The following is a 25,402-nucleotide window of genomic DNA, read 5'->3' on the forward strand; positions in this document are numbered from 1 at the left end:
CGCACGGCGCGGCGGCGCTCATTGGTTGGCGCGACAATATAAAGTTCCGCAGTGATTCCTGCACGCAGACAGTGTGATCGAGTAGGAGGAGAGGACGCACACTTTCATCGAGGCAGGATTCTTTGATTTTACAAAGTTGACCTTCATCATTTTCACCATGAAAGAAAAAAGGCAGCTTTTTGTCGCGAGGTGCAAACTGGTGCTGGTGGGAGACGTCCAATGCGGTAAAACAGCCATGTTACAGGTCCTGGCAAAGGACTGCTATCCAGAGGTACTATACGCCTTTTTCAGTTGGAGAATAAAGATCAGTTATTCTATGCGTGTGTAGAATTCGTTTTTTAATGCAGAATGATGCATTGCTGCAGGAGGGAACTTCATGCATGATATTGATATAAAGGTATTCTATGATGTGTATCACCATATTACGGTGGAACTCAATTTGAATTATTATTTTTTAATGGTCCCTTCAAAGGCTATGTAATGCCAAACTAAATATTAATGCAGCATTAGTATTGATTGATCGATCTGCATTTTCGGTTGGCTCCTATTACTGCGCACCAGAAAATTAAAATGGCACTCGTTGGAGTGCGTAATACTGCCAAAGTCTCTCTCTCTCTCTCTCTCTCTCTCTCTGTGTGTGTGTGTGTGTGTGTGTGTGTGTGTGTGTGTGTGTGTGTGTGTGTGTGTCTGTGTGTGTTTTAGAGTATTCTAAAAAGCCAGATTGGTTTGCATTTTCACCAAATTTAGCAAAAATTGGTTCTACTGACATGACCAATTTTAAAATTTAATTAGTTTAAAAAATGTGTCAGCAGCAATTTTCATGTGATACAAAAAGTGTTAAATCCCTGTTAAAAGAAAAATTCTATTCCATATGACACGGGCTTGAAAGTGTACCCATGCGTGAAGCGATGTCCAACAGCTGTGTACCAAATTTTTAGGGTGTAGCCATTTTTTTGAAGATCCAGGAATCCTTCCCTTTTTTGCAAATTCACTCCAAATTGCAAATGAATCCATTTGAGGTTAATCCCATTATCTTCAATGTGTTTTATGAAAACATTTTATGCTACCATGCTGTCTTTCACACTGTTTTGTTGCTCTTTCTGTTAAGTGGTATCTGTTCCAAGGCAGCTACAACAGTTTTGGGAAGTTTTGTGAAAATAGGTTCTAGCAACATGGGAAATGTAAAATTTAAAGCTATTATTCGTTAAATTTCTGAGCTCAAATTTCTTGGAGGGTTATTACAAAATATGATGGTATTTACTCCAGTTTGGGCCCAACCTTTCCCAGAAGCATCATGCAATTGGATTTATATTAATTAATATGCTCTATCTTGAGTTGAAACTGTTCCAAATGCACTATATCCGGATCCTTTCTGTAACTCCACGCCAAAATTGAATGGTTTTCAGGCCACATGCTTGAGAAGCTCTGGAGGGTGCTTAGATAGTTCTACATAACCCTGCCAGAAAATGACCATTTTCATTGAAAGTATGTTTTCAGCCTCATTTTCTCACCACCAACCTTTTCTGACTGTTCCATTCCTATAGAGCTTCCATTTTCTGCAGTGAGATATTGTTTATGCACTGCAGCACATATTTATTCTTATTCTTATTATTGTTATTATTATGTTTCTGTATGATATTATAATTAAAAATTGATTAATTCTTTGTCAAAAACTCCATCCAGGAATCAGAACCTGAAACTGAGAAACAGGAGACCATTCAGAAAGCATGCAGCATAATAGCACCACTGACCACCAACCAGCTTCTCTGCTATCATTTGTAGATGGTTAGCTGTGTAGTATTTATATTATTCTGTTTGCCAAATTAGCATGGTGGATTAGTGGTTAGCACTGTTGCCTCAAAGTGAGGTGGTCATGGGTTTGAGTCCCACCTGTGGCCTTTTTGTGTGGAGTTTGCCTGTTCCCCCTGTGTTTGGGTGGGTGCGCCGGCTTCTTCCCTCATCCAAAGACATTCAAGTTAGGTGGATTGGAAACTTTAAATTGTCAGTATGTGTGCGTGCAGGTGTGAGTGTCTTTGTTTGTCTATATGTGGCCCAGCGACAGACTGGCGTCCTGTCCAGGGTGTACTCCACCTTCCGCTCCATGACTGCTGGGATAGGCTCCAGCCCCCACAACCCTTAATTGGACTAAGTGGTTGAAGATGCGTATGTGTGTGTGTGTGTGTGTGTGTGTGTGTGTGTCTGCAAAGTTTTCATTTGTGTTCTGTCAAAAATGGAAATCAATATGCTTTTGAAACCACAATTGCTTTTTTATTGGTTGTATATGTGTAATAACATGTGTATTATGCTCTTGAAATTTGCATACACATTTGTAAGGCTGCTACATTTAGTCCAAATAATCAATACCTCAAGACTGAAAAAGCATTGACATCAATATTTGTAGTCAACACAACATTTATATTCTGAATTAAAATTTTTGATTCATGAAAATTCAGTAAGGTATATCTTATATATTATATTCCAATTCTAAGGTGGAACTATGCTAGTATAGTAAGGTATATCTAAATATCTAAAAAGGAAGAGTAAAATAGAAGAGTAGAAAATAGAAGAGTAGAACCACTTAGGTGCCTGGTCTTGAGAACCAGGAATGGTAGGTTGAAAAGCTTTTTTATCCCATGGGAACTCTCCCTACCCACCCAAGCGGCTCAAGAAAAAAGTATATATAATAACAAATAATAAGACATACGTAAGAACGATAAGACATCATATATATTACTATATTTAAATATTAAGGGTATTATACAATATATACAATAAATATGGTACTATATAATATACAGGAGTAGGTATTGAAACCTAAATATTAATACAGGAGAAGATTTGGTCATGGTATTTTATTATAGAAACAGAAGGTTTGATGTAATGTGTATTGTTATCTATCTAAAGTAACTATGCTGGCATACTATAGGAAAATAAAAAGCATAATCTATATGCTATCAAATGGAAATCTAAGAACTAAGGTACTATATGTTGATATCTTTAAAAAGAACACATAAACTGATGAATCATTAAAAATGTACACCATGTAAAATAAAAATGTAAATAATGAAAATAAGATAGTTATAGTTAGAAGAGCTAAATTAGCCGTTAATAAGCCAATGGTACCTAGCAAGCTAACAAGATAAACAAAAACGGTAATTAGTGTATAAAGTATAATAGCGTAGTTAAACCTACAATAACGGTATTAACAAATACATATAAAATAAATGTGGACAAAATGATGAATTAATGTGGGTTATCAAACATAAAAGAACCAATTATTTTGTAAGCTACGATAAACGGTGCTACAGCCGGCTAGATAAGCTAACGTTAGCTGATAGGTATAACTAATTGTACCCCACTCCTCCAGTATTTCCATAAATATAATAATATTAAAAAAGGGGGAACAAGAACAAGTAAAGCGTGTTGAAATGTATATGGAGACATGATCAATTCAAAGATCAAATATCATTCCTAAATGCCATGATGTTGGTGCATGACTGCGTGCTCGCAGGGTAATGTGACACAAAACGTTTTTGGTGCCAGTTATTGTCAGCTCAACTCCAGTTTCAAAAAACAAAACAAAACATGGCAGCAGCAGCAGCAGAGTCTGATTCCATTGCTGACAAGGTTAGTAAAAGTTCTTAAAGGCTGAAGGTATCATAACTATGGGATTATTTCATATTAATTAGCTGAAAACAAAAAAATGGTTTGCACATTGTGCAAGCTTTCATTGGCATTGCACAGCAGCACTAGTGCTATGGGCGAACACCCAAACAGGAAAGATACAGGCGCAATTCTTGATAAAGGTTTGCCAGAAAAGAGTCACTGATATGTGTTAGAATAGCCGATCGATTAATCAATAGAAAAATAATTGCTATTGGCAGCCCTACATATTTAGCGTACCAATACATAATCATGCCCTAACTTCCCCGTCCAAGAACAAAAAACTTATGGAGCCACCACTGCCTCTCTCTCTCTCTCTCTGTGTGTGTGTGTGTGTGTGTGTGTGTGTGTGTGTGTGTGTGTGTGTGTGTGTGTGTGTGTGTGTGTGTGTGTGTGTGTGTGTGTGTGTATATAAATAATTAATCTTAAGCCAGTGTAACTCCTGTTTTGCTTAGTTCATTAACAGAGATTTAAGCAGGTTAACAGAATAATCCATTTATCATAAAAAACAAACTAAAAACATATGATTCATTTCTAGACTTACGTCCCCACTGTGTTTGAAAACTACACAGCCTGTTTGGAACTTGAAGATCAGCGTGTTGAGCTCAGCCTTTGGGACACATCAGGTAACAAATCATCTTACAGTTTCATAAAAACTGAATTTTCAAGCTTTAATGGCTAAGGTTTGTCCTTGAGTTTTGATTTTTCTGTAGTTTCAGTATTGTGCATAGATTGATTTGTGAGATTTGTCTTTACATGGCCACATATAATTTAACCCCAGGCAGGTGTTGTTGCCATTTTTTTTCTCAAACGTCAGTATCTGCTGAGCCTGTTTGGGTGCAGTTCAGCACGTTGTCACTATTGCGCCAGATCTGATAAGAGATCTTTGGAAAAGTGAAATAAACACCTTATCTACAAATATGTCTTGCTAAGGGCTGTGAACGGGCATACACAGTAAATTTTGCATTGATAAATTAACACTGTAGTGACTGCGCAAGAAGCTGTGGCCTTGGTGGCCACCAGATTTACACTTTGCAAATAAAAGAATCTGAGAAAACCACGATTACAGCGGATAAAATAAGTATTGAACACAATCATTTTTCTAAGTAAATATATTTCTAAAGGTGCTATTGACATGAAAGTCCCACCAGATGTCTGTAACAACTCAAGTAATACAAGAAATCAAAACAAATAAATACAGAAATGAAGTTATTTGTAATAATGTGAAATGACACAGCGAAACTTTACTGTTGGCATGGTGTTTTTGGGGTGATGTGCAGTGCCATTTATGGTGTGTATTATGGCATCCAAAGAGTTCAGTTTTATCTGTCTTATCTGACCAGACTATATTCTCCAAGTGTTTCACAGGCTTGTCTAAATGTTGTGCAGCAATTTTTAAATGCGCTTCAATGTGATTTTTCTTCAGCAATGGAGTCTTGTAATGGAGTCACCTAGACAAATGGTGAAGTGTTCAATGCTTCTTTTATTAGCAAAGTGTAAATCTGGTGGTGAGTGCATTATTTATTGATTTCTTTGAAACAATTGTGCCTGCTAATTTCAGGTCTTTCTTAAGTGGTCCTTGGCTCTTGGCCAATTATTCTGATAATTGTTTTCACTTCTCACCTGGTTGTGGCCAGTTTATGGTGAAATCATGAGACACCTTTTTATAGGTCATCATTTGGGACTAAACCAGCTGATATTAATTTGCACTGACAAGGGGCAGGACTGCTTTCTAATTACTCATAGATTTCAGCTGGTGTCTTGGCTTTCCATGCCTTTTTGCACCTTTCTTTCTTCAGGTGTTCAATACTTTTTCCTGTCTTATTTCACATTATTACACATAATTTAGTTAGATTTCTTTGTATGTGTGGATTACTTGGCTAGTTACCAACATCTGGTAAAACTCAGGTCAGTAGCACCTTAAGAAATATTATTTACTGAGAAAATTGGTGACGTGTTCAATACATATTTTCCCTGCTGTATGTGCCAACTGAGAGAAGGAAGAAGTGCCTACTTCAGTTATCCATTTAAAATTCTTTACATAGGGCTGTGTGAACCTCTGTGTTATTTCAATTTATGACAATATGGCTGTAAAATGATCAGAACAGGTAATTTCTCTGATTTAATGTGTTTATGTGCAGAAACTGTCTCACTGACAAAACACCTGCTCCTAATTTTTGGCATCAATCTAGCATCCATTACCCATCTAGCAGGTGGAAGAATGCCTATGAAATATTACATAGGCAAAACAAAGTTGTTTTTGGACTGATCCAGCACATCAAAGTTGACCATATTTTAACAGGTTAATTCTCATTATATGCCCTTTTAGTTTGGTGAGTTATGAGCTGATATTTATTTTTCCAATTTATAATCAGGTTAACAAATTGGACGGGATGGACTCATCGATCAGTCAGTCAGTCTGTCTTAGTGGAAAAGTCTAGGAATATGGTTCCATTGAGAATAGTAAAATCAAACCCAATATATATGTCAGGTAAGTCCCTTTGGCTGCTCCCTTGTTTGCACTCGGAGCTGCCATAGTAAGTCTGAGGTGGATCTGCATGTTGAATTGGCACAAATGTTTATGTCAGATGCCCTTCCTGATGCAACTTCACAGTACATGGAGAAATGTGATAGATGTGGGGTTTGAACCAGGAATCATCTGCACTGAAACGAAGTGCACTAACCACTGTTCCACTATATATATATATATATATATATATATATATATATATATATATATATATATATATATATATATATATATATATATATATATATATATATATATATATATATATATATATATATAACGTGCCAAACGCCAGCGAATGTGAGCATTTGCCCACTCAGGTCGGTTACAACGACAAACTGGAGTCAGGTCGAGACCCCGATGAGGACGACGAGCATGCAGATGAGCTTCCATGAGACGGTTTCTGACAGTTTGTGAAGAAATTCTTTGGTTATGCAAACCGATTGTTCCAGCAGCTGTCCGAGTGGCTGGTCTCAGACGATCTTGGAGGTGAACATGCTGGATGTGGAGGTCCTGGGCTGGTGTGGTTACATGTGATCTGCGGTTGTGAGGCTGGTTGGATGTACTGCCAAATTCTCTGAAACACCTTTGGAGACGGCTTATGGTAGAGACATGAACATTCAATACACGAGCAACAGCTCTGGTTGACATTCCTGCTGTCAGCATGCCAATTGCACGCTCCCTCAAATCTTGCGACATCTGTGGCATTGTGCTGTGTGATAAAACTGCACCTTTCAGAGTGGCCTTTTATTGTGGGCAGTCTAAGGCACACCTGTGCACTAATCATGGTGTCTAATCAGCATCTTGGTATGGCACACCTGTGAGGTGGGATGGATTATCTCAGCAAAGGAGAAGTGCTCACTATCACAGATTTAGACTGGTTTGTGAACAATATTTGAGGGAAATGGTGATATTGTGTATGTGGAAAAAGTTTTAGATCTTTGAGTTCATGTCATACAAAATGGGAGCAAAACCAAAAGTGTTGCGTTTATATTTTTGTTGAGTGTATATATATAATTAATAATAAAAAGGTCCGTTGCTTTTTATTTTATTTTTTTCAAAAACTATATGGATTTGAATCACGTGTGATTGCATCAGCCAAGCTTGAACCTTCGTGCGCATGAGTTTTTTCACGCCTGTCGGTTGCGTCATTCGCCTGTGGGCAGGCTTTGAGTGAGCACTGGTCCACCCCCCTCGTCTGATTTTTATTGTCAGGGAAATGGCAGAGCGACTGCCGCTTTGCTCCATGAAATTTTTTTCAGAAACTGTTAGAGACAGCCAGTTGGAAACCATTCGAAAGATTCAGATGGCTTTTGGTGAAGATTCTGTCAGCGTCACACGGATTAAGGAGTGTTAAAACCTTTTTAAAGATGGCCCACAGCAGCGGAGGGCGCGCGGCGCACCGAGCGGCCATCAACAGGCTGGAACGACCAGATCATTTCCAAACTGAACGCTGTGTTGATCCGAGACATCGTGTGACTACCACAGAAATGGCAACAGAGCTGGACATAGCACTTTTGCGGCACATTCCACTGTTACAGGAGATTTTGTAATGAAAGATGTGCGGAGGATTTCGCACGTCGGGACGGAGCCGCTCATGGTGCACAAAAAAAAAAACACCTCCGTGTTGGAAACCATTCGGAAGATTCAGACGGCTTTCGGTGGCTTTTCAGTCAAGTGAGTATCCGAGAAATTGTGTAACAGCTGGGCATGTCACAACTTGTCCTGTGAGACTTCCAACACGGACGTGCTTTTTGTTGCGCGCCATGAGCGGCTCCGTGCCAACGCGCGAAATCCTCCGCACGTCTTTCATTACAAAATCTCCTATAACAGCGGAATGTGCCGCAAAAGTGCTATGTCCAGCTCTCTTGCCATTTCTGTGGTAGTCAGACGATGTCCCGGATCAACACAGCGTTCAGTTTGGAAATGATCTGGTCGTTCCAGCCTGTCGATGGCCGCTCTGTGCGCCGCGCGCCCTCCGCTGCTGTGGGCCATCTTTAAAAAGGTTTTAACACTCCTTAATCCGTGTGACCCGACAGAATCTTCACCGAAAGCCATCTGAATCTTTCGAATGGTTTCCAACTGGCTGTCTCTAACAGTTCCTGAAAAAAAAATTTCATGGAGCAAAGCGGCAGTCGCTCTGCCATTTCCCTGACAATAAAAATCCGACGAGGGGGGTGGACCAGTGCTCACTCAAAGCCTGCCCACAGGCGAATGACGCAACCGACAGGCGCGAAAAAACTCAAGTATGCGCACGAAGGTTCAAGCTTGGCTGATGCAATCACACGTGATTCAAATCCATATAGTTTTTGAAAAAAATAAAAAGGTCCGTTACTTTTTGGACAGACCTCGTATATACATAAAGGGCCACGTCTGTCTGTCTGTCCGGGATAAACTCCCAAACTATAATATGTAGCCCTAAAAACTATATATATTCTGAATCCTCACGACATGGGGAACAAACTGGTACCCTTTTTTTTAAAAAGTTGAACTGAAAATTAACCCCAAAATAGCCATTTATGTAAGACCATACAGTGTTGTACCATGTGTTTTTCATGCTGCCACTTCTGTCTGTCTTTCTGTCTGTCCAGGATAAACTCTCAAATTATAATATGTAGCCCTAAAAACTATATATAAATATTCTGAATCTTCATGACATGGGGAACAAACTGGTACCATTTTTTTTAAAGTTGAACTGAAAATTACCCCCAAAATAGCCATTTATCAAATCAAATCAAAACAAATCAATTTTATTTATATAGCACCAAATCAAAACAAATCAATTTTATTTATATAGCGCCAAATCACAACAAACAGTCACCCCAAGGCACTTTATATTGTAAGGCAATACAATATAAGGCAATACAAAGCCATACAATAATTACAGAAAAACCCCAACGGTCAAAACGACCCCCTATGAGCAAGCACTTGGCGACAGTGGGAAGGAAAAACTCCCTTTTAACAGGAAGAAACCTCCAGCAGAACCAGGCTCAGGGAGGGGCAGTCTTCTGCTGGGACTGGTTGGGGCTGAGGGAGAGAACCAGGAAAAAGACATGCTGTGGAGGGGAGCAGAGATCGATCACTAATGATTAAATGCAGAGTGGTGCATACAGAGCAAAAAGAGGTGAATAAAAAGAAACACTGGGTGCATCATGGGAACCCCCCAGCAGTCTAAGTCTATAGCAGCATAACTAAGGGATGGTTCAGGGTCACCTGATCCAGCCCTAACTATAAGCTTTTTCAAAAAGGAAAGTTTTAAGCCTAATCTTAAAAGTAGAGAGGGTGTCTGTCTCCCTGATCTGAATTGGGAGCTGGTTCCACAGGAGAGGAGCCTGAAAGCTGAAGGCTCTGCTTCCCATTCTACTCTTACAAACCCTAGGAACTACAAGTAAGCCTGCAGTCTGAGAGCGAAGCACTCTATTGGGGTGATATGGTACTATGAGGTCCCTAAGATAAGATGGGACCTGATTATTCAAAACCTTATAAGTAAGAAGAAGAATTTTAAATTCTATTCTGGAATTAACAGGGAGCCAATGAAGAGAAGCCAATATGGGTGAGATATGCTCTCTCCTTCTAGTCCCCGTCAGTACTCTAGCTGCAGCATTTTGAATTAACTGAAGGCTTTTCAGGGAACTTTTAGGACAACCTGATAATAATGAATTACAACAGTCCAGCCTAGAGGAAATAAATGCATGAATTAGTTTTTCAGCATCACTCTGAGACAAGACCTTTCTAATTTTAGTGATATTGCGCAAATGCAAAAAAGCAGTCTTACATATTTGTTTAATATGCGCATTGAATGACATATTCTGATCAAAAATGACTCCAGGATTTCTCACAGTATTACTAGAGGTCAGGGTAATGCCATCCAGAGTAAGGATCTGGTTAGACACCATGTTTCTAAGATTTGTGGGGCCACGTAGAACAACTTCAGTTTTATCTGAATTTAAAAGCAGGAAATTAGAGGTCATCCATGTCTTTATGTCTGAAAGATATTTATGTAGGACCATACAGTGTTGTACCATGTGCTTTTCATGCTGCCACTTCTGTCTGTCTTTCTTTTTGTCTGGGATAAACTCACAAACTATAATATGTAGCCTTAAAAACTATATATATTCTGAATCCTCATGACATGGGGAACAAACTGGTACCATTTTTTTAAAAGTTGAACTGAAAATTACCCACAAAATAGCCGGCTGTGGGTATGACCAGGCAGATTCAAATTTCCAGCCCTGTATATGTGTTGGCCATCTCTGTTTATTTAATCCTTTTCTACAGCACACTCAGCACAGTATAGCCACAGCACACTCAGCAAAACAACAAATTCAAATTTATTAATTTATATAGCGCCAATTCACGATGAAATTGTCTCAAGGTGCTTCACACAACATAAAAAAAACTGAATTAAAAATTTAAAACACAATAAAAAGATGACCATAAAAGAATACAAGAATTAAAAACACATCATAACACTAATGATAAAACAGGGAAAACAAATGAGTCTTTAAACGTGACTTAAAAGTCTCCACTGTATCCGACTGCCGAATGTGTGCTGGGAGATTGTTCCACAGAGCTGCGGCACGGTCTCCCTGCACAACAGCATGTTTAGGCTGAGGCTGTGGGTATAACCAGGCAGATTCAAATTTCCAGCCCTGTATATGTGTTGGCCATCTCTGTTTATTTAATCCCTTTCTTCAGCTACTTTATGTTCTCAACTGTTAAGCACCTGACTATCCTGTACAACCCAGTTTGCCTTCCTGTCTGAATACATTAATTTTATGTTTGTAAAATTGCAATGTAAAAACAGCGATATACACCACTACCTCAGTTTTGATTCATTGATATTTCCATTTACTGTTTACCTACCTTTTGTGTGCAATTTTGTTATAAATTTGATTGCAAAGCAAAGTCTGCATGAAGGACTTCAAATGTGTTTGTCTTTTAACCAAGTATTTCCACTTAGTTTGGGTAGTCCACCTCTTATAGTTCTGCTGGACAAACGTTAGACCATTAACTATTATATTTATAAGACATCAGCATTACAAAAACAAATGTTGGACAATTGTTTTGATTAAAATGATTGGCATTTGGCTTATGTCTAAAACAGGTTAACCCGGGCAGCGGGTACCGGGTACCCCAGCTAGTATATATATGGGCTATTAGTAAAAAAAAGTAGAAAAGGGCCTCGGCCAAAAAGTAGAATTTTATTTTTGATTTTGCCTCGGCTCTGACGACCTGGTTACTCTGTGCATCTGAACCCATCTTGTTTGTGACCACGCCTCAGCCTCACGTCTGCCAATTACCTTTGCCATGCTGACTGATTACTTGTGTACTGTACCTGTGCCTGTATTTTGAAGATAAAGCCTTTTTATTACTCAGCCTTCTGTGTCTGTGGGTCTGCAATCTGTGTCCAGCATTCTGTTCGTTCCATGCCATGAATCCTGACATTAAAAACAAAAAACTCAAGAATCACGTGTACATACGAATTCACAGTCTTTGTTTTTACAGCCTAATTAGAGTCCACCTGGGGTAAATGCAGTTGATTGGACTTGATTTGGAAAGTCACACATCTGTTAATTTCATGCTGCAGAATATACGGCCAACCTAGTCTCAAGGCAGTTCCTGGTGGCATTTCAAAAAACACAAAAACAACTTAAGACGGGGGTGTATATGGCGTAGTACATGCAGTTTTGTCCTGCAGGTCTTTGCAGTGTATTTTGTGAAGAATATGCTCCGATATTGATGCACTCGAAATTGAAACCTTTTTACCGCTGCCTCTGGTTGAGCCATTGGTTGGACCAATGATATATTGTTTTTGAATTTTACAGCCAAAATTGAAAAAAATAAGAATGTTGAAGGTTTGCGGTGTGAGCTGCCATGTACGTTTGTGATCTCCTGTCACAATGACACACTTAAACAAACAAAATGAATAAAAGCAATCAGCTGCAGAACAGATTTCTTTTGTAGTGGTGCTGGCTGAGGCGCTGTGCCCACAGGAAGTTAGTAATACAGAGTGCCAGTTGGCCTGCAGAGGGGTTGTTTCACAGGGGAGAGGGGGTTGCCTTGTCTGTGCGGGGGGTGGAAGCCTGTAACACTGGGAACAAGCATGTGTGCGTTTGGCTTCTCGTCACAGTGAACAGAAGGCACAAATGAGAATTACTGAGCAAAAACACATGCATGACCTCCTCACTGCCTTATGGTGTGTGCTGCCGAAAAAAGGTCCTGTGGTATTGAAATGGAACTCATGCAGGTTTGTGGTTGTGTGTTGTGTGTGTTTTTTTCCTCCTGCTGGGTAAAAGAAAAGGCTGGTTTAAATTTCAATAGAAACACGCAGACAGAAAGTTTCCGTTCATCGTTCCTCCAGGTGTTCCACTCTATACAATGTCACATTTTATGTGCAGAACACAAGGCTTTGGTTTAAGTATTCACCTTAATCCCATGTGTGCACCAAGCTTTTGCATACAGTGAAAAGGTTCAGACGCATCTTTTTCACTCTTCACATTGCATCTTTTATCCAGACATGAATAGCCGCGTCTTTTTAAGAGGATTACTCTGACTTCCGGATGAACAATGAGCGCCCTCTCATTGGACCAACTTGTATTTATTGAACTAAAGGAGCTCATGTTTCCGAACCACTTCAAAGGGCTCATTGACAGTTGAGACTTGGTTTTAGGGATGCTGGTACAATTAGGTTACATGACTTAGTTAAGAATTTATATTTGTTTTTCATTGAAGGGGTTATATCTTGAGGAATCGATTCTTCTGTGCCTTTTTATGGGCGATGTGCAACTGATTTCATTTACATTCTCAAGCTCACCCATTATTTGATGATGTTTGCAGAATACCTTGTGGTATAAGCAATTTTTTTTGCTAAAGGGTCCACTTTAGACATCTGTGATATAAGTAACAGGGTCCTGAATGGCAACCATCCAGGCTTGGGGGGGGGGGGGGGGGTATTTGGTATGTACATATATTGTTTTATGGTCTTCAAAATGTCTACTGACAAATTAAATCCTGTTGTTACTGCACCCCCTGCCCCCCATACTACTACAACCCCTGGCAAAAATTATGGAATCATCGGCCTCAGAGGATGTTCATTCAGTTGTTTAATTTTGTAGAAAAAAAGCAGATCACAGACATGACACAAAACTAAAGTCATTTCAAATGGCAACTTTCTGGCTTTAAGAAACACTATAAGAAATCAGGGAAAAAAAAAATTGTGGCAGTCAGTAACAATTTCTTTACAGAGGGAAAAAAATATGGACTCACTCAATTCTGAATAAAAAATTATGGAATCATGAAAAACAAAAGAATGCTCCAACACATCACTAGTATTTTGTTGCACCACCTCTGGCTTTTATAAAAGCTTGCAGTCTCTGAGGCATGGACTTAATGAGTGACAAACAGTACTCTTCATCAATCTGGCTCCAACTTTCTCTGATTGCTGTTGCCAGATCAGCTTTGCAGGTTGGAGCCTTGTCATGGACCATTTTCTTCAACTTCCACCAAAGATTTTCAATTGGATTGAGATCCGGACTATTTGCAGGCCATGACATTGACCCTATGTGTCTTTTTGCAAGGAATGTTTTCACAGTTTTTGCTCTATGGCAAGATGCATTATCATCTTGAAAAATGATTTCATCATCCCCAAACATCCTTTCAATTGATGGGATAAGAAAAGTGTCCAAAATATCAACGTAAACTTGTGCATTTATTGATGATGTAATGACAGCCATCTCCCCGTGCCTTTACCTGACATGCAGCCCCATATCATCAATGACTGTGGAAATTTACATGTTCTCTTCAGGCAGTCATCTTTATAAATCTCATTGGAACAGCACCAAACAAAAGTTCCAGCATCATCACCGTGCCCAATGCAGATTCGAGATTCATCACTGAATATGACTTTCATCCAGTCATCCACAGTCCACGATTGCTTTTCCTTAGCCCATTGTAACCTTGTTTTTTTCTGTTTAGGTGTTAATGATGGCTTTCATTTAGCTTTTCTGTATGCAAATCCCATTTCCTTTAGGCGGTTTCTTACAGTTCGGTCACAGACGTTGACTCCAGTTTCCTCCCATTTGTTCCTCATTTGTTTTGTTGTGCATTTTCGATTTTTGAGACATATTGCTTTAAGTTTTCTGTCTTGATGCTTTGATGTCTTCCTTGGTCTACCAGTATGTTTGCCTTTAACAACCTTCCCATGTTGTTTGTATTTGGTCCAGAGTTTAGACACAGCTGACTGTGAACAACCAACATCTTTTGCAACATTGCGTGATGATTTACCCTCTTTTAAGAGTTTGATAATCCTCTCCTTTGTTTCAATTGACATCTCTCGTGTTGGAGCCATGATTCATGTCAGTCCACTTGGTGCAACAGCTCTCCAAGGTGTGATCACTCCTTTTTAGATGCAGACTAACGAGCAGATCTGATTTGATGCAGGTGTTAGTTTTGGGGATGAAAATTTACAGGGTGATTCCATAATTTATTCCTCAGAATTGAGTGAGTCCATATTTTTTTCCCTCTGCTTGGTCTAAAAAAGTAACCATTACTGACTGCCACAATTATTTTTCCTGATTTCTTATAGTGTTTCTTAAAGCCAGAAAGTTGCCATTTGAAATGACTTTAGTTTTGTGTCATGTCTGTGATCTGCTTTTTTTCTACAAAATTAGACAACTGAATGAACATCCTCCGAGGCCGGTGATTCCATAATTATTGCCAGGGGTTGTACTACTACTACTACTACTACTACTACTAATATCTCAAATGGCAGTGCAACAGCTGAAAAATCTCAGGAAAAATAAATAAATAAATAACTGAGTCACAGCTCTCGGCACAAATAACATTGTTCCAGAAAATCCAGCCAACCATGGCTGCATCATTCTTGTGGGCGGCACAATACATCGATCGAAGAAAAAGAACTCAAAGTGGAAGAAGGTTGTGCATCTGTCAGGATCATTGAGCATACCCTGCTTCAGTAAAGAAATGGTTATATTACTTTATTCACATTATTATATTATGTTGTGTTCACAGACGGCATTGCTTCTCCTCTGAGGACACTCTCAATATCATCCTGAGATGTTGTAGTTCATGAGTTGGTGGAAATTCCAAGCTGTATACAACTCTGAGAAAGTGGGTTGTGATGGTGCTGAGTGTAGACAAGGAGGCAATTATTAGAAGAGTCTGCGAGAAGGTGACACACTATGAGCGGTCTAGTGACCCTTGGTCTGTTTACAGAGGAATCACAGCACTGCATTACGCCAAAACTAGACCTTGTGTCATCATAGTCCTGGCAAGGAATCCTGATTGATGGCTCTGTTGTACTGTCCTATCAGACCAGCTACTTTGTTATGTTGTATGAATCTGATGCAGACAGGATATTGGTCATGGGTTCATACATACACTTGATGGTGAACCACCACATTTTAGGAGACTGCAAGGTGGTCACAGCTGAGGGTGACTGAAACTGCAGGGATCTGTAGCACTGAGGCAGAATTTCTTCAAGCAGGTGGGGATGCTGTTCTCTTGACATTGTAAGCAATCTTTGCTTCCATCTGGAATCCCAACAGACTGGAAGAAAGGATATGTTGTCCCTCTCTGGAAAGGAAAGGATGATCACCTACGTAGATTGCACCAACTGCAGGGGTATTATTACCCTGCTCTCTATGCATGAATATGGCAGTGTTTCTTTGTACCCCGTGTTGATTTTCATAAATATTTGATTCAGTTTATCAGGCTGTTCTGTATGACAGCCGTAGAATTTGTGGGATCCCCAATTCTTAGCTGGACATTACTGCCAGCCTGTACATAGATACTGTAAGTTCTGTGTATAGTAAGGGCAACATCTCTGATTTCTTACTGGTGAATTCTGGTGTCCATCGGAATTTTGTTCTGGCTGGTACACTGTTAAATGTTTGCATACACTGGGTGCAGGGTAGGGTTGTGGCGTAGACACTTTTTTGGTGAGGAAAAAAACTCCACAAAAAAACACAATTTTTTTTTCCCGCTCTCTGTTTAAGGTGTGTCTCAATCCAGAGATGGATGTAGTGTCGGTTTTCTGTTTCTCTACCCTCCTGTCCTGTACACCAGCAACATTTCCTGCATTTTTGTTATGTGAATTGTTATGTAAATTGTATTGTAGCATGGCCCAACCAGAGGGTCACCCCCTTGAGCCTGGTCTGCTTGAGGTTTCTTCCTCAAATCATCAGAGGGAGTTTTTCCTTACCACCGTCACCTGTGTGCTTGCTCTGGGGGTTAGTAAGGTTAGACCTTACTTGTTTGAAGCACCTTGAGGCGACTTTGTTGTGATTTGGTGCTATATAAATGAAAATAAATTGAAAGGTTCATTTGTCTTTAGAGAAATCAGGGGATGGATACATGAACATCCTCAAGTCACTGAATATGGTAAATTTGTCTAGAGGAGGATGCAGTTCTTGTGCAAGAAGGAGACCAGTAAGGGAAGTTTGCAAAGCAGTCATTACATCTCTGTAGGAAATATAGGCTTCTGTGGCTTCATAGTTGAGTGGTACAGAGAAACATTTTAATACACAAAAACAGATCCAGTCTACAGTCGTCTCCCATGTGGCTTCGGGCAAACTGTGGCTTAAATTTCACATTATCTTTTGAGGAAAATTGTTCTGTGTGCTACTCCACTATGATGCTGTATATCTGGTGGATGCAACAGACAAAATGTGATATTTTTGTTAAACACCTTTAATTAAAGCTGAAAGTCAACACTACAAGCACATCTAAATTGTTTCATTTCAAATTCACCGTGGCAGTGTACAGAGGCAAAATTATAAAAATCGTCACTGTCCAAATACTTATGGATCTGACTGTAGATACATGTCTGTTTTATTCCATATTGTGTAAATGTGAAGATGTAGATGTAAGCAAAATCTCTTATCTTCCAAAAAATCAGTTCTCAAATATGTTTACTGAAATGGTTCCAACTGTATCCATCTAGGTTCTCCATATTATGACAACGTCAGGCCCCTGTGCTACAGCGATTCGGATGCAGTGCTCTTATGCATTGACATCAGTCGTCCAGACACAGTGGATAGCGCACTGAAGAAGGTACAGACTGCAGAGATGCACACATGGCAGGTGCACAGTGCACCACTTGTACATTCATTATGTTTGCTGGTTACCGGTGTATATTTTATCTGTTACACGTTACACCACTCCTCTATTTCTTTGCAGTGGAAAGTAGAGATTCATGACTTCTGTCCCACAACAAAGATCCTACTAATAGGCTGCAAAACAGACTTGCGCACAGACGTATGCACACTCATGGAACTGTCCAACCAGAAGCAGACTCCCATCACCCATGAGCAGGTTTGTTCCACTTTCTTTTATTATGTACAAAGCTTTCTGTCTGTCTGCCATCTGAATTGAGATGCTGTGAGGGATGTAGGCAGACCTTTTCGAAGTGGCTACTGAGGTCTGCAGGAGCAGCTTCAGTTGCATGCATTGCTGCAAATAATAATTCTGTACTTTTGTATATTATAGTCAAATAAGTACCATGTTTGGATACAATGGGTTGAGTAGGATGCCATCTAATTTAAGCTTAAATTCATAGGATTAAGTGTATGTATGAAAGTCAAAATGTTCAAATTTCATCTTGGCTGCAGGAGGTAGATAAAAGTGCATAAATCTAACTCTCCATTTTAAACAAAGAAATTTTTGCGCCCAAATACTTCTAGCCGCGCGCGTATTAACTTGTGATGTCATGGTGCGTGTGAATTCGACTTCCACGTCCAAGCATGTGTAAAATGTGATTGCAGCAATGGCTGAGAAGAAACATTATTTGCTTTTACAACATTCTTCTCTGACACCCCAGAATGGGTGAAGAAAGTGTTAAACTCTTTTGAGGTGAACAGAGGTTTTTGTCTGACCACTTCTATCCCGATGAAATATTCAAGGAGACATTGTGTCCTGAGAGAGACATACCATATAAAGTGGAAGCAAAATTTGTGGGTTAAAGAGCTTCATTCAGTTTTCTGTCCTTCTGCAAATGTAAATCAAACACCAATTGTTACAATTGCGATATATGATACTAGTGACTTCTAAAATATGACGTTTTCAGTACACGTCAATAATTAAATCCACCATGAATCCCTGCTTTAAGGCACTCACCTTAAAGCTTTGGTCAGGTCGTCAGCTACATTTTGAAAATAAACTTAGAAATAAATAAAAAGAAAACTTCTTCTATGTGTTTTATTGGTGCACTGCAAACCAGCTTTACAGGTACTGTATTGGAGAATGTGTAATCATGACATTAATTACTCAGTACAATACTAAACTAGAAACAATAAAATTAAAAATAAAATAATCAAAACATAAAATATATATCAACACTTTTAGGAAACAGCACAAGTTTGATAGTTTTAGCACAAACATACAGCACTTTTAAAAGACTGAATAAGAGCACTCTGAGTGTTGTAGTTTCTTTATAGCCTAAAACAACCATGCTGATGCACTGATTCCAAGGATGAGCATAAATTTTTATTTTATTTAATTTTTTTGGAAAAGATGCTTAAATTAATGTGGTAACTCCTCTTCACCTGCCACTATTTTCTAAACCATACATGTGAATAGGAGAAATTTAAAGTACCTTTTCTGACTGTACTGCACCTGGGTGTCACTCTGCATTGGTAGATCCATCATGAGCAGTGATGCCGGTAACGTGTTACTCTAATCTGACCACTTTTTTTGGAGTAATCAGTAATCAGTAATTAGATTACTTTTTCAAAGTAACTGTGGCAACACTGATCATGAGGTTTATGAATCTAAAGTTGTTGGTTTTTGTTATCGTGGTGTATATTTGTTAGTTTTTGGAGTGACACTTTAGAAGCTTACAAGTGCAATAAAATGCTTTATGGGGGATTCTTTCAGTACTACTTTTCCACGCAAATTTTTATTTATTTACTTAACAGAGGATGCCTTCAGTACTACTCTCCCTCTCCCATTTTTTTTAATTATATAATAATGCATTTATTTATTTAATAATGCCTATCATACTACTTTTAACACAAAAGAGTTTCATGTTACACTGCGTTGTAATAGGGTTGGTTTACTGAGCACAAAGGAAAAACAATTGTGCAACATGAATTCACTGTTTTTTCCTGAAATGGCCTTCACGGCACTCTAAAATTCCGCTTTCGGGTCACACTTACATAATTTACACTCATGTAAGTCTTTCTTCACACGGCAGGGCTCATCTCTGGCCAAACATCTTGGAGCAGAGGCGTATCTGGAGTGCTCAGCCTTCACATCGGAGAAGAGCATCCAGAGTATTTTCCGTACTGCAGCTCTCACCTGCATGAACAAACTCCAGCCTGCCAATAAATCCAGTCCTGTCAGGAGCCTCTCCAAGAGACTCCTGCACCTGCCCAGCAAGACAGAACTCCTCTCCTCCACCTTCAGCAAAGACAAGTCCAAGAGCTGCTCTATCATGTGAAAACTGTTGGGAAACACAACATGGCATCAAGACGTGGAGTTCATCTGGATCAGCTGGATGTGCACTGTAAAGAGGACTGTGATGTTTGTTTCTGCAAAGCCCCCCTCTCCTTTGCAGTGTCCTTCTTTTGCTTCCACTTTCTGCACTCCTTATATCCACCTGTGACACAGATCGTGAGTTTATCACCAGCAGAGACAGAGGGAAAGACGTTTGACATGTCCTTAACTGACCGGAATTTTATACTGTACGTAAGATAATTTCACATTGCAAGAAGATCTTTAGCAGGCACCTTGTAAGGTTCCTCCCATAACTGTTGTGTTGTGAGTCATTTTAAATAAGGTTACAGCACCAGGAAAGTGCTTGTAAAAATTGCATTTGCCTGTATCACCCTGATGAGTCCTACTTGAAATTCCAAAAGCTTTTCCCATTCCCAATCAATGTTTTTCTCTGAATGTCTCTTAAGGTCATGACATGGGCTGAGTCACGAGAAGAAATGTAAAATCTGACAGTGACAGGGAAGTGTGGTGGGAGAAACGTGGACAAGGTTTGTGTTTTTTTGAGTGGTCCTTGAGGAAATAATTCCCTTTATTGACCTTCTGTAGGGTTTGGGTTGGAAATTAAAGCTGACAGTAGATAAGAGACTTGAGTAGGGAACGATTTGGCAAATGGAGGGTTCAATTGCAAATGCAGTGGGAGGATGAAGCCAGAATGCAATGTGAGTCAACACTCACATGAGCCACAAAATAATCCAGAGTAGACACGGTGTGTGTGACAAAAACAAACAAAATCCAACACGATGTACAGACTGAGCATGTTATGTTCAAATCACTGTCATGACAGCAGTCTGATTTGCACCATTCACTAAGCATAAGTATTAATTGTGTTAAAGGGGTCATATTAAATAGTGTATTGTTTGGAATATAAGTCAGTGTCTTTATTTTTTAAATACATCTGAAAAAATCTTGTCTTATATTCATGCTCTAAGCATTTACATGTCTTCTAAATTCCCAAGACAAGGTGACGCCAAATACCCATTAAACTAATGTGCCCCTGATGACTGATTTAGCACAACCCTCTAACTAGCTTACAGTGCTCCCTGACAGAGAGACATAGTGATCATCCTGAACAGAGCATGGCTCAAAAGTCAGATCATTTAACCAGCAATGGGGAAGTTATGTTGGAAAATTGATGCTCATTGTGATAGATGCAGTACAGTAGTCATCATCAAACAACTGTCAAGCAACCATGAAATATGGTATGAGTATTTAATAGCAGAAAATGGTGAGCCCAGAAAGGCCATTTTAAAAATGCCACCATCAGTCAAAATAGCTTACAAAAAGCATCCTGTCTTCCTAAAGGTTGTAGTGCTTCAGTATCCTGTCTTCCTAAAAGTTGTAGTGTTTCAGTATGTGGTTGAAAAAAAGAAATGAGAGTTTCTCATAAAATGTGTTTTGTGAGTCTTATTTTTAAATGAAAGCATTTTGTTCAATAAAAAGAGAAGACTTGGTCCTTTTCGAAAATTTGCCTTGAAAAAGGGAAGTCATAGGGCCTTTATAGAAAGCTAGTATATCTCACCAGGTGTCTTAAGAACATATAATGAGGTTTGTAGCCAGATATACTCAGTTGAAACATTTGAGGTGACACATTCTAAAACATTTTTTAAATTGAAGTCTCCAAGAAACAGTTTGCTTTTGTGCCTGTTGATTTAAATGCAAACAAAGTTTTGTGGGCCATCTCTCTTCCTGCATCCGAATACGTTGTGTGTGTGTGTGTGTGTCTATATATACTATGTTTGGTATATATATATACCAAACATAGTACCCAACTTTTACTGTAGTACACTAGAAGTAAGTAAGCAAGTACTGACACGATTTGGATGTGCGACACTGCTGTCATCTTACGTCTTTTAACCCAGATGTCTACAGATGACACATATGTGCATTCCCACGTATGTCAGGAAAATTTCTGTTTTGCAATGGCAGACTTTCTTAAAGGGTTCCCAATCTATATTTGTACAATGCCACAGCCCATTGGATGACACTACCATTTTTAAGTACGTCTGCTATATTCTTTGAATTTTCCTGGGAAGTTCCTGAGTTACCATCCTCTGCCTACTCATGGGATGGGTGTAGTTTTTTTTTTTTTTACACACTATGGAGGTAGTAGCCCATCCAGGTACCTTTTTGACTAATACTAAATGCATACAGACACCCTACAGATTGTGACATATGGCTTTTTGCCTTTGTTATAGTAATCTAGTACAAGTCTGCCGATGCAGCCTCTCTGTCCAACAGACTGCAGACTGGTTCAATGGGTGTGTCTAACATCAAGCAAGATTAAACATATGAATTAATGTGACATATGTCACGGGAGTCTAACATGAGCGGTTTCTGACTTAATTTTACGCTGAGTTGGGGAATTTCAATATTTATAGTCTTACAGTTGCTGGACTTGAACAATATTTAAAGTAAAACTCCAAATGTAACTGTGTAAAATGAATTATAAAATCCTTTTTGATATGACCCCTTTATATTGATGTGCATGGCATCGCTTTTCCTCGTTTTACAATAATCACTTTGTGAAATCCAATTTTTAGGTTATTCTTTTTGTTGTTCAAACAACACAAAATAAAATGATCATTTCTTCAACCTCTTTTGAAATGTTTCAGAAAGGGTATTTTTACATGATTGAGCATTAATAGATTTATTTAAAAGGAATATTTCAATCTTGTGTCTCATAGATATAAATCACAGTTCGAATTCTATCTTTGACCTCTAAAAGAGCCACGCAGGCCAACTCATTTTGCTTCAACACGCTCCAAGTGCTGTTGTAAATCATCAGTTTCGACAACAAAATGCTTCAAGTGAATCACACCGACAGGCTGGTCCTGTCTGCAGAAAGATAATTTCCCATCATACTTCTCATGTTGTGCTTCAAAACCATTGTCCAGTTTCATTTTAATTCTCTGAGAAAGATTCTTGATGTTTCCTAATTTATAAAAGAACATCTCTAGATGTCTCTAATGGCTCGTGGTTTTCGTAGCTGGTGATGTTTGCGTATCCACTTGAGTGTTGGCAGTAGTGGCTGCTGACAGCTCAGCTAATGGAGGACTTGATGATTTGTAAGTCTGCACCCAGACACCCAGAATTCTTCGGATGTACAGCATGGTGGAATTTAACGTGTTGCCTAGCAACAGTAGGAGCAAGGCCAGCGTGATCGGCAGAGGGAGAGAGATGGTTCTCCAAGAGGGGGCCTCACCTTTTATTTGTAGTGTCAGACGGAAGCAGCAGCTGAGGTGACGGCCGGGACATTTCAGGGCGCTGAGAACTGCTCCCAATCTCCACGGGATCCCGAAGAACCCATGCCAGCCGTTGTCACGCGTGTTTTCCGAGCTCTGCAGTCACTCGTTCACTTTTCGGTGCAGTTTTAAACAGGCCCATCATTTCTCTGCTTCAATCCTTGTGGCAGACAGACTTGTTTTGTTGTATATTTCCTTCCACTAAAACTTGTTTATTAGAAAAAGACTGAAGCAATATAAAAGGTATGTGTGAGCTTATCTATCGTGTCTTAAATTATAGTTTGGTGCCGTGCTGGTTGTTGCCATGTGCTATTTTATTTCAGTAACTGTGTCTGAAGTTAATTTCCAAACTATTTATATTTCAAATGTCTAGAATTTAGTCGTTCAAAGGATCAGTCGGTCACTGGTGCTGATTTTGCAGAATGTGTGACCAAATTTTGCTGATTTTTTTCTCCCGTTTATGCTAGTATTCCTCTTAATATCTTTATTTCTAAAGTCTGAAACCCTTGTGTAACCATTGAGGAAAAAAAATTGGCCATTTTTAGCACGGTTACCATCAGTCTGCACTGTTCTTTTACTAATAATCTGTTTTTGGACTCTACCTGCCCCTTTGACAGTTGTGATATGCTTATTATTTTGACATCTAACTATTAGTGTTCATCCTAAAAATACAGTGAGTAAAGATGGTCTCAACTTTAAGCAGTTTCTTCTTCCTGAGTCTTGCTTTTTGATGCGATTTTGTCTTTGTGATTGAGAAATATATGGTGGTCATGAAACACTTCCAAAGAAGATAAATGGAATGGACTGCATTTATATAGCACTTTTCTATCTGCATCATGCACTCAAAGCGCTTTACAATAATGCCTCACATTCACCCCTATGTGAGGGTGCTCCCATACAAGGTACTCACTACACACGGGGAGCAACTTAGGGATTAAGGACCTTGCCCAAGGCCCTTTAGTGATTTTCCAGTCAGGCTGGGATTTGAACCAAGGATCCTCTCGTCTCAAACCCAACGCTTTAAATACTAGACCATCACCTACCCTCAAGATCAGTCCAAGATTTCCAACATTCACCAATCTGGATCTGGATCACCTCCAAAATTCAGTCTTCCGTGGCCTAATATCTATTTGTGGTGCCAATTTGGTGAGAATCCATGAAGTAGTTTTGACGCAATCTTTTGGAGTCTATATGAAGTGAAATCTTGATCCAGAATCTGGATCTGGATCACCTCCAAAATTTAATGGAGTCTTCCATGGCTGAATATTTATCTGTGAGGAAAATTTCATCAAAACCTGTGTAATAGTTTTGATGTAATCCTGCTAACAGACAAACAATTAAATATATAAATAAACACCGATGATTTTATTACATCCTTGGCAGAGGTAAAAATTAAGACAGCACTAGCAAATGCAGAAAACAGAAACACAAATGCAATAAAAGAGAAACAGACAATAACAAAAAAAATAACTGCATCATTGTAGCTGCATCAAGAAAACATGGTTGTAATTACAGAGAACATAAATATAATCTACACTACATGCAACAGTTTATTATGACGTAAGTTCTCAGCTTTTCCTTTTGTGTTACGGGTAACCACAGCAGATCTGGTACAAGTTGACCTTTTCTGGCAAAACTCCACATTACATGGAGAACACACACAGCTGGTCTTCATCCAGGAGCTTCCCATTTTGGAACTAAATGCTCAAACCACTGGGCCACCACACTGCGCATATAATGTGTAAGCGGCAAATTCGCACAACACACACAGAAACAGATGCAGTGCAAATAGCCACAGCATAACGGAAGTACTAGATAGACAAAAAGGTTCCTCTGACAGACTGTTCAGTGCATCATGGTGTGCTGTTAGTCTGCAGAGTGAAGAAGTTTATTAATGATTTTACTCTTAAACCAGCTACATTTTCACATTTTATTATTCTATTTGCAATGCATTTAACAGTAGACATCAGTAAAAGTCCTCCAGGTCAAAATGTCTTTTTACCCTGTTAGTACCTCTGTTGTGTTGTAGAGCTTTGCAAACACGTTTGCGTTTTTGTCTCCGTTGTGTGAATTTGCAGCAGACACATTATCAGGTTCAAGATTCGAAGTGTTTATTGTCATATACAGCAAGAAGAAACAAGTTTCTTGAAAGTTACTTTGCTGTTCACACTGGTACCAAGTTATATATAAATAGCAAAAAAATAGAATAAGTAAAAAATACAATGGCAAAAATATCTGATATATACAAAGTGTCTGATGTCTGCAATGGAATGTGCAACACAGTTGTGCAAAATGCAAGTGCATACAAAATGCACAGTGTTGAGGTAGTCCATGGTTGTGACTCCTGTCACCTGTTCAGAAGTCTGATGGCAGAGGGGAAGAAAGACTTTTTTAGTCTTGATGTTCTGCATTTCACACTTCTGTACCTCTGGGCTGAGGGTAGAAGTGT

At 39.1% G+C, this 25,402-nt stretch overlaps 1 protein-coding gene across 1 annotated transcript; it reads left to right on the forward strand.

Annotated features, from left to right (window-relative positions):
• On the forward strand, positions 1-23,652 carry LOC117512676 (rho-related GTP-binding protein Rho6-like). The gene is made up of 5 exons (XM_034172835.1): positions 1-271; positions 4,202-4,289; positions 17,160-17,269; positions 17,396-17,530; positions 19,410-23,652. The coding sequence occupies exons 1-5, from the start codon at positions 158-160 to the stop codon at positions 19,653-19,655; spliced, it is 693 nt and encodes a 230-aa protein (XP_034028726.1). The 5' UTR covers positions 1-157; the 3' UTR covers positions 19,656-23,652.
• The last annotated feature ends 1,750 nt before the right edge of the window (positions 23,653-25,402 follow it).

The sequence above is a fragment of the Thalassophryne amazonica genome, chromosome 6 (assembly GCF_902500255.1).
Source record: "Thalassophryne amazonica chromosome 6, fThaAma1.1, whole genome shotgun sequence".
Taxonomy (NCBI): Eukaryota; Metazoa; Chordata; class Actinopteri; order Batrachoidiformes; family Batrachoididae; genus Thalassophryne; species Thalassophryne amazonica.

Excerpts from the sequence above, each read along its gene's own strand:
- LOC117512676 (XM_034172835.1), top strand. The coding sequence starts at position 158 with ATGAAAGAAAAAAGGCAGCTTTTTGTCGCGAGGTGCAAACTGGTGCTG. Across the intron at positions 272-4,201 it reads CAAAGGACTGCTATCCAGAG|ACTTACGTCCCCACTGTGTT; the intron begins GTACTATACGCC and ends ATTCATTTCTAG. Across the intron at positions 17,270-17,395 it reads TGGATAGCGCACTGAAGAAG|TGGAAAGTAGAGATTCATGA; the intron begins GTACAGACTGCA and ends ATTTCTTTGCAG.